At 42.8% G+C, this 10554-nt stretch overlaps 1 protein-coding gene across 1 annotated transcript; it reads left to right on the forward strand.

Annotated features, from left to right (window-relative positions):
- Positions 1-5360: 5360 nt before the first annotated feature.
- GALR2 (galanin receptor 2) lies at positions 5361-10251 on the forward strand. Its single transcript, XM_080991525.1, has 2 exons — positions 5361-6173; positions 7754-10251. Exons 1-2 carry the CDS (start codon positions 5794-5796, stop codon positions 8532-8534), a joined length of 1161 nt encoding a protein of 386 aa, XP_080847651.1. The 5' UTR covers positions 5361-5793; the 3' UTR covers positions 8535-10251.
- The last annotated feature ends 303 nt before the right edge of the window (positions 10252-10554 follow it).

Below are 10554 nucleotides of genomic sequence, written 5' to 3' on the forward strand. Positions count from 1 at the left end.
AAGCGAAAAAAAATCTCAAGACTCGCAAGACATTTTTGTCTTGCGAAGCAAGCCCATAGGGAAATTCGTCCTGCGAAGCAACTCAAAAACGGAAAACCCTTTCGTCTAGCGGGTTTTCCGTCTTGTGAGGCATTCGTCTTGCGGGGCACCACTGTACCTCAAGTTCCTAAAATGACCTTGTGTGATACCTGTTTTCAAAGGGCATGGTGGCTGAGATGTGTCCACTGTCCACTTGCTAGGTTCAAAGGACAATAAGCTGGATGGGAACCTTAACTTCACAAAAACAGTGACTTGCTCAGAAGGTTTCATAGACAAACCAGGATCTGAACGTGTCTTCTACATTCAAGCAGTATATGCCCCTGTCCACTGCAACCCAATGGCTCTCAGCAGTTCAACAGAAGTCTACAACATGATGCGACCTGAAATATACTCGGAGTCCTATAGCGATTTCATGCTCTTTATTGCAGCTTGTAAAACAGTGACTGAATTGCGCCCCAAACCTCAGGCTTTTATATACAGTGGTACCTCGGGTTAAGTACTTAATTCGTTCCGGAGGTTCGTTCTTAACCTGAAACTGTTCTTAACCTGAAGCACCACTTTAGCTAATGGGGCCTCCCTCTGCCACCGCGCTGCCGGAGCACAATTTCTGTTCTCATCCTGAAGCAAAGTTCTTAACCCGAGGTACTATTTCTGGGTTAGCAGAGTCTGTAACCTGAAGTGTCTGTAACCTGAAGCGTATGTAACCTGAGGTACCACTGTACATTATTTACACAATGAGTCCCGTCTGATTGGCTGATTCTGCTTCCCTCCTGGAGCCTGATTGGTCTTTTCCTGCAGGCCAATCAGTTGTTGCATTCTAGGATCCTACTTGCCTATTGTTCTAGGATCCAAGCTTAGTACATAACACCCTAACAACTTGGGACAGGTCTCCTATAGGAGCACTTGCAACCCTGCAACCATACACAATAGTTGAGTTCATCTGGGGGGCCACCAGGGGGCGCATTGGAAGATGGCCGACAATAACATCTCTCCGACCCACACGAGGTAATTAAGAGGCTGATATGGGAGTATGCAGCCTCCCTTGCCCCCCCAAGGGAATGGGGGGGGGGCTGCCTTGCCAGCTGTGTCCATAATTCACCACCGGATTCGAAAGAAGGGGGTGACCGGGCACTTGCAACGAAGCCTTCGGGTGAGGTTGGCTCTCCCTGACGCTGTCTCTAATCGCGCACTGGTTAGCATTAGCTCGAAATATATAATTGGAAATATATAATTGGAAAGAAGCTAATGCACATACATCAAGTGAAGATCGGGAGTAAAGACTGCTGAATAATGGGATCTCTGTGAGTGGAGTGACGGGCTGGACAATAAATCAAGTGAAGAATCAACATTAGAAGATCGGTATGTCGGACTGAACCGGAAAGGGGGGGGAGGAAAAAAATTTTCTTTTCTTTGTCTTATGTGAGTATTCAATAACCCTCCCCTCCAGAGAGAAGAATCGTTGCAAATTATTAATCACAAGCAGGAGATTAAGAACTGTGTGGAAAGCAATTACTGATTAAAGACAGGACTGGTGGAAACATCGAGGAATGGAAAGAAAGCTTTATGACGCAGTTACAAATAAGACAGGCTTGCACACAGATGGACGAGGGGGAGGAGGACCAGGGTCATCGGAATGTGAATGTATGGTGAGCGGAATGTGATCTTGACCTGTCAGAGCCCCTTGAGATATAGACTGGCAAGCCTGTGGAAATCAACGGACAGACTGTGGGAATGTTTTCTACGGAGGTGTGGAAATGGCGTCTGTCCTTTATGTAATATGACTCTTGGAGAGTGTAAAACCCACACAGGATATGTTTGTTTTCAACCCGCTTGTGAAGATTATCAGAGATCACAAAGAAAGGAAGACTATCTGGACAGAACTGGATAGAACTGTTTAATTAAAGCAGCAGCAAGAGTGATGTTTGGACCCCTTCGAAGCTTGAAGTATGGGTTACCCCAACAAAAATTTTTAAAAAATGGCTGTATAATTTGGAATTAATGTGATTTGGAATTGATGTGATTTGATTGGCCTGTTAATAAAAATTATATTTAAAAAAAAAAAGTTGAGTTCATCTGGGACACCATCATTTATTAAGGGTGCTGAGAGTTTTTAGGAGACCTTTATACCCCCTCTGAGGGGTACAATTCCAAGAGTGGTTTTGCAGCCTTATTGGAGTTCAGCGATTGGGTCTGCGTTGCTCCCAGACAGGAGAAAGGAACTCAAATGACACCGAGGGTTGGTTCAGAGAAAGAGTTCTTTATTTCTGCTCTCCGGAAGAGCAGAAAGGGACCTGCGTGGTGTGTGCACAGCAAGTCCAAAGAAATGAGAAATTTCATGCAGTATATATATACTCCAGGCACCCTCTCCCTCCTTCCCCAGGAATCCAACCATGTCAGCCTATACACGCAGGTTGACATCACATATGTTCCTGCTCTGGTATTCTTAACCATAAAAGGGTATTCCTTCCTGTACTTCTGACCATAAAAGGATATTCCTGTTCCTACTCTTATCTTGGAGCAAGTGGTCACCATCTCCAAGAACAAACTCTGGCGCTGTTCCCGGACTAGGTCTGTGCGTCAGCATGTAAGATAAGCCCTAGACATGTCATCACTACTCGGCTGGAACAGCCAAGGCCATCCCTTGCCGTGACTGATAAAGGAGAGAGTTTGTTTATACAGCTGTGTCCTTGTTATGCATTTGCTCATCAGCTCAAGTTTTATGCATTTTAGAAATGCTAAGAAGAAAAGGGGGGTTTTTGAGTCAGTTTTAAACTGACTGCACAGAAACCCATTCCTTCAGTTTAACCATCAGTTCCTCTTCACAGGGAACTATGGGAATTGTAGTCGGGGTAGAGTGCAGAGGTATCAATATCATTACTTTTTCTGATTGTTCCCAAGTTGTTGTATATGATGATGGGGTTCATTCCAGATATATGCTTATTTTCATCACTCCCCACCAGCACCATGCCTGGCCCAAATCAAGGATTGTTTCAGAGTTGTTTGGGTAGGAGACAGCTCAGTACAGAAAAGCAGAAACATTCTTATTTTCTCCTCATACACTCCATACTTGGTATTTTCTGTAATTTTCCATGTACTTCTTTTCTATTTTACAAAATTAATAAAAACAACAAAATCAGCTTGCAAGCCAGCATTAAGTATGCCTTTTTATTTGTGACAATTCAAGTGTGTGGCTGGCTGTAATAATTCTAAATTATCCCAGGATTCAGTTACCTTTTATTTTCTAGCGGTAATTGCCAGCAGCATACCAGCGACAGACAATATAACAACTAAGACTTAATAGTGTCTGGCAAAGAAGAAAGTTTTTCAGACATATTTTGCTAACAACAACAACAAAATGAAAGGATCTTCTCATATTTGAACTATTTTTATTTTGTTTTCTGCTCCTCTGGAGTTGGCATCCATTTTGTGCTTGGCTACACTGCTGGTGGCAACCATTTTCTGACTGGTGCTATCCATGCCTTTTCAAAATTCCCAAAATGCCCCTGGACCAAAAAAAGGTTGGAGACTGCTAGTCTACAGATAGCCTCTCCCTTCTATTCCATGTCACAGATCTTGCTGAATTTGACCAATAAAGTGCTTATAGCCAAAATCACTACTACCCTTATTCCACAGAGTAGAGAGCACACCATATGGTATGCAAGTTAGCAGCTATGTGGTGGCAGCAGCCCAATCTGTTCCGATGAGGGTGCCTCTATATGGGACTTTGCCATTATTCTAATTTGGTGCTTTGGCATACAAAAAAATGGTGTGTTGTGCCTCAGTGGTGGACACTTAGTTTGCATGCAGAAAAGCCCCTGCCATTTCAATCTTTGCCATTTCCAGTTAAAGCTATTAGGTAGCAGGGGCTGGGAAATACATTTTTTTCTGCCTGAGACCCTGGAGAACAACGGCCAGTCAGCATTTCCTCATGATGTTATTATTTGCTCTGACAACTTTCTCATTAAATACGAATTTATGGAAACTGTCAAAGAGAAAGGGGGCAGAAATAATAATAATAATAATAATAATAATAATAATAATAATAATAAATGTGGTGTTGCAAGGTTTTTAGTACAGAAACACTAAGAACAGAGAAATTGTAGGCAGCTCAAATACTCTTATCGCCAAGGCTTCCCATTTTCTCTCTGTGTAGAGGATGCTGGTATTACTCATTCTGCCATCAACGAAGAAAGAAGAAAATCATATTTTACAGTCGCTCAGCCTGGGAACACCATGGGATTTGGAAGAACTGGAGGAAGATGAACTTACGGATGTACTCAGTGCAGGAGACTGGGAGACAGTTTCTTCTAAGAGATATAAACATTGCTTTGGAAAAATTGGAGAAGAGCCCAGAAACATCAGGTTATTACGTTCACATTCTTCCTCCACACACAAGAAATGATATGATGTTTTATTAGCACTGTTCCTCATCAGTCTAAGCATGATCTTCGTTAAATTCTAAATCCTCAACAGTAAGCGTCATGGAAGGGAGTTCCCAAGGGTCATCTAGTCCAACCCCGTGCAATTCAGGAATCCATGACAGATGCTCATCCAACCTCTGCTTATAATCTTCAAATAAAGGAGGGTCTACCACCTTCATTCTACTGAAGAAGAGAAGAAGAGTTTGGATTTGATATCCCGCTTTATCACTACCCAAAGGAGTCTCAAAGCGGCTAACATTCTCCTTTCCCTTCCTCCCCCACAACAAACACTCTGTGAGGTGAGTGGGGCTGAGAGACTTCAGAGAAGTGTGATTGGCCCAAGGTCACCCAGCAGCTGCATGTGGAGGAGCGGAGACATGAACCCGGTTCCCCAGATTACGAGACTACCGCTCTTAACCACTACACCACACTGGCTGGGACTCATGCCTCCAGCATTCTGTATTCTGGACTGCAGATTCTCCACTGCTGACGGTGATTCGCATGAGCATGGTGGCACATTTTTCAGCCGCTATACTCAGCAGAGATATGTGTAAATATCTTTGCCGGCTGCATGTGGTAGCTGTTAATGTGTGCACCACTAGCTCTTATGTATCTTGGAAGATTCTGCCCCTTCCCTGATGCACCAACAAAGGGTTGAACAACAGTTCATCCCACTGCAGTACGAAGTTATCATCAAAGGAATGTCAATTTATTTATCACTAAAGCAATCCTTCCGTTCTTCCAAAAGCACATGGGCAAACCCCAGACTTGCAAACACTCTGAATGTTCAGTGTGTGTAGTATGTATGTGGGGAGGGGTCTGTGTTTCCATAGATACCATATCCTTTTATTTTAGCTGTTTGTCTCCCTGGAAACAAGAGGCAGGCTTGACTATATTAGTCCCCCAAGCATAGCATGGATTCAGAATGCACTGAGCGCTATATTAAAACGCCCATAAAAGCGCAACTGGCAAGAAGTTTAGTCCTTCAGCTTCGCACACCTACAAGAGTGGCTGCCAGCGAGGGCTTCCCTTCAGAGAAAAGGCAGCTGTCTGAAAGGCACTCCAGCGCCATACAAAGTCGGATGTTTGCTGTGAAAGGAAATAAACTTGGAGCTTTAATGGTACCGTTTTTTAGAAAAACTTGATGGCAGGCAGAAGTCCAGCATGTGAATGGGACTTGGGCTGAGCTGAAGAACTGCAAAGAGGAGAGTCGCTGTGCAAAAGATCTGCTATGATGGAGATATTTTCTTATAAGAAAAGTTGACTTCCAAACAGAAGCCATCTGTCTCCTCCTGGCTAAGCCTTTCTCCATCGTCTCCTCCCTAATCAGGGCATGCAACTTGCTTCCAAGATGAACAGAACATTGCCCCAGCTAAACTCTTCAGGAAGCAGCGAGAGCAGCTGTTGGCATCTGGTGTCTATCCTCATTCCTCTAGCGTATTCTCTGATTTTCCTGGTAGGGACGGTGGGCAACTCTCTGGTGCTGGCAGTGCTGCTGAGGAACAGGCAAGTCAACAACACCACCAACCTCTTCATCCTCAATCTGGGAGTGGCCGACCTGTGCTTTATAGTCTTCTGCGTGCCCTTCCAGGCCACCATCTACACCCTGGATGACTGGATCTTTGGGCCACTCATGTGCAAAGCAGTGCACTTCTTCATCTACCTGACCATGTATGCCAGCAGCTTCACCCTCACAACTGTATCCCTAGACAGGTGAGCAAGCAGTTGGGGAGTGGGGGGGGGAGAGTTTGGACTTTTAGAGTCACTATAGAGTATCAATATCTCCGCAGCTGCTAACGATTCCCTGCCTCCCACTTCCTTGCATGCATGTAAAACTTTGTTTCATAACTTTCTCATTGTTCCATCAATATACTTAGTGTTTTACAAATCCAGGACAATGGATCCAAAAAGGAAACATTGCCTAGACAAAGGAGGGGCCCCAGAATAACAGCATCACAAGGGTCATCTTGTCTATGCCCTTACATCAAGAATTCCCTTCAAACAAATTATCCCAATACTATACAGACCACAATCACAGAGTCACAGTCAGATAGATTGTGAGATTTGGCATTCTTTTATTTCACATGTCAACACATGTCCAAAGGCTTCCCGACTCCTTTTGTTGAGGTAACCTGTCTTAAAATTTAACTCCAGTATTTGCACCCAAATATTGGGTGTCACTCCAAATATATGCAGTTGGTGTTCTTACAATGACAAAAGTAAATGAAATTTTTGATATGAGAATCTATATTGTTCATATGGTTTTGGTTAAAAAAAGAAGAAAATTGTAATGTGAAAGCATTTTGTTGCTGGTGAAGTTATGTTGTAAATTGAAAATAAAAAAATAGGGGGGGGGGTAAAAGAAGGGTTTCTCTGAAATAACTACTTCCAGACTGCTTGAAGAGCATATTCTTTGGGGAACCTCAATGTATCCTAGCTGCTTGGTAAGTGCAGCTGTATATTACACGATTATGAAAACCTGTTAGTCACATTCATATATGAAATAATATCCTGTGTTACAGATATGTGCATATAGTGAGGTTAGGAGGAAATGAAATGCAGAGGGTGGAGGAAGAGAAATACAAAAAATAAAAAATAAAGACACTGATAATTACTTTATTAATATTGACTATGTAAAAAAAAGTTGTTGATATTACAGACTGAATTGGGACACTGGGTGGTATGTAGCTAAGTTTTACTCAGAGTAGACCCATTGATATTAATGAACATGATTGAGTTAGGTCCCTTAATTTTAGTGGGTCTACTCTTAGCAAAACTAGCTGAATACTAACGTGAATTTTTAAAATTTGTTTTTAAAAAAATTAAAATTGCATTCCACGTTAATTGGCTCTCCAGTGCCAGAGCTATCAACAACAACTTTGTGTGTTGCAATTATCACCATCTGTACTATTCTACATTTCATTTCCCCACAATCTATCCACACACACACACACAACACCTCATGCATCCAACAAAGTGGAAATTTGTCAACAGAAACTTAAGGCATAATAAATTTGCTAGTCTTTAAGGTGCCACAAGACACTTCGTGGTTTTCACATATTGAGTTAAGGAGCTCGATTGTATGATAGTGGACTCTGGTGCTGCCATTTCATCACAGGGAGAAACTTCTCCAGCATTCAAGATATTATTTTGGCTATCGCATTTACCATCATAACCACGCCCTGTAACTTTGGTTTCTTCCCACATACAGTATTTACTAGATTTGATTTGATTTAAATGCTGCTACCACCTCAGCATCGTGACCTTCTCTTGCTTTATTTTTGCCTTCCTAGGTATCTGGCCATAAGGTACCCTTTGCATTCAAGAGAACTGCGAACCCCCAGGAATGCCCTCACCGCCATTTGTCTCATCTGGGGCCTTTCCTTCATCTTCTCTGGACCTTACATCAGTTACTACCAGGAGTTTCAGGTGGCCAATGTTACCGTCTGCCATCCCATCTGGAAAGTCTCTCAGCGCAAAGTTATGGACCTCTGCACTTTTGCCTTCAGTTATGTCATTCCTGTCCTGATTCTGAGCCTCACCTACGTGAGGACCATCCGTTACCTCTGGACGTCGGTGGACCCCATTAAAGACATGTCTGATTCCAAGAAGGGCAAGCGCAAGGTCACGCGGATGATCATCATTGTGGCTGTTCTCTTCTGCCTTTGCTGGCTGCCCCATCACTTGGTCATCCTCTGCTTTTGGTTTGGCTACTTCCCACTGAACAACGCGACCTACGTGCTCAGAATCCTCTCCCACCTGATTTCATACGCCAACTCATGTGTCAACCCCATCGTCTACGCTCTGGTATCCAAACATTTCCGTAAGGGATTCAAGAAGATCTTCAGTTGCCTCTTGCACAAAAGAGTGACCAACAAGGTTCATGTGGCACAGGTGACTCACACAGTGAGCATCTTGGAAGCGGATCTGACAGAGGTGATACACGTCAGTGAGCCCACGCATGCCAGGGCCTCCAGCTGCTGTCAAATCCCCATCCAGACATGGGGTGAGGCAGAGCAGCTGAGTCGCCAAGAGAGAGTCACCAACCCTTTCATCACTTTCAATGTCACTTAGAAAAGTGCCTTTTCTCTAGGCTCTAACCAAAGGATGAATTCCTTAGCAACTGAAGGATGTAAGGTTTTAAGAACAGAAGATAGTGACTGAAAACACAAGAACCAGCAGATGGCTCCAGCCAACGATATTTGATTGTTCATCGCTCCCTTCTCCACCAGAAGCCATTGCACTATCCAAGACTCTGCAAGGCAAAGCTCACAGTATACTGAGCATGAAGTAGCGCTACATGCAGAGAACAGCACTGGAAGCTGTCTTCATTTCATTTTGCACATTTTTAAAGTGGCTTCAGTTATTGGTTTGTTTTCATTGTTGTGCATTTTGTGTTCTCATTTTGTATTTTTATGTTGTGAACTGCCCTGTGATCTTTGGAGGAAGGGCATTATACAAATTTGATAAGTAAATAAAAGAATTAAAATAAAACTCCGTTGAAGAGATTAGCTGATCAAGCAATTATTGTACTGGGACTCTGGACTCAGCAGTGTATTACAGGGGCCTGGGGAATGGGGTTCTATAGCCTAAAGGAAAAAGAGAAGCATTACTACACCAGAAAATGAGACTGGCTGGTTGATTGTGTCAAGGACTTTGGACTTTGAGTAGGAAACCTCTGGAATCTGTTACAAGGGTAAACCATGATCTCTCTGTGCTCAAGTCACAAAGCCCCCTTCAGGAGCAGTAGAGTTTAGTCCCTTCACTGCCAGCAAATATGAATCTTATAAAGTCTGTCTATCTGTCTGTCTGTCTGTCTGTCTGTCTGTCTCTCTCTCTCTCTCTCTCTCTCTCTCTCTCTCTCTCTGTGTGTGTGTGTGTGTGTGTGTTCTATGTACTACAGATTCTAACTTCCATCCTTCAGTGTAGAGATGGGAAATCTGTGGTCCCTGATCAGGGCTTTCCCCCCCAGCCAGAACTCACCGGAACTGAGTTCCGGTACCTCTCAGGTAGGTGCCATTGCCATTCTAAAAGAACAAGGGAAGTGTTCATGGTAAGTTCTGGCACCCCTTTTTCTAGAAAAATAGCACTGCTCTAGATGATGTTGCGTTTCAGTTCCCATCAACCCCAGGCAACATGGCTAATGGCCGAAGATGATGGGAGCTCGAGTCCAGGAACATGTGGAGAGCCACAGGTTCCCCATCTCTGATCTTGGGCACCCAGAGTGGGCCGTACACTCTCCAGATCTAGATTTGAGTCCAACAACTCATGGTTCCAACTGGCTTTGACGGGTTGTGAATAAAGTTCATGGTGGGTTTAGGAATCTTAAGTCTTATGCTTAGTTTTTCTGTCCAAAGAATCACATTATTCTGTCCATAAAATTTATTTGTTCTGTATTGTATCTTCATTGCTTATGCTTCAATCTGTGCATACTTAATGTGAGAATAGGCCCAACTGAACTCATTGGGAGTTATTTCTGAGTAAACATGCATATGATTGCACTCTTAATCACATGAGTTTAAACCTAAAAATAAATTCTTGTATCTCACAATATTCCCCCTACTCACTGCCAAAACAACAGTATCCAGTCAATAGGTTTGCCAATTTGTTTGTTTGATTTGCTTTCCTAGAGTGAGCAGATTATTTTCTTCATAGGACCCACTTCTGTTATCATGCCTACAATCAATCAATCAATTTATGATGGTGGAAACAGAAACAATAATGATGTATGGCAGATGCTTTTGGTCTGTATAATAAAAGATACCCAGTGTGTGTTATTTGTTTGCTGAAATTGTGTGTACAGTCAATTTCATTCATCCAAAATAGTTCAGAAAATATGTAAGGCTTTTTAATAATCTGAAGACCATAAAATGAGGACCCTACATGATATTTAATGTATATGTTGCAAAACAAGGGTGTTTTTCTATGGTATATACAGTACCACAGTGCAATCCCACAGTGTTTAGGAATGAGCGTTTACTGGGGGCAAAGTCCATGTTTTTACATCTTGGTTATAGCAAAATAGGACAGTATGTCAAGTTGGACTTGAGATGCTAAGAGAGAGGAAAGGCTTTAAAGTCAACTTTATTATTCT

This window comes from Podarcis pityusensis (assembly GCF_964106645.2).
Source record: "Podarcis pityusensis genome assembly, chromosome: 2".
NCBI classification, from domain to species: Eukaryota; Metazoa; Chordata; class Lepidosauria; order Squamata; family Lacertidae; genus Podarcis; species Podarcis pityusensis.

What these genes read in the sequence shown, in the direction of transcription:
- GALR2 (XM_080991525.1), top strand. Translation starts at nt 5,794, where the DNA reads ATGCAACTTGCTTCCAAGATGAACAGAACATTGCCCCAGCTAAACTCT. An exon ending in ACAACTGTATCCCTAGACAG is followed by an intron (nt 6,174 to 7,753) that starts GTGAGCAAGCAG and finishes TTGCCTTCCTAG; the next exon opens with GTATCTGGCCATAAGGTACC.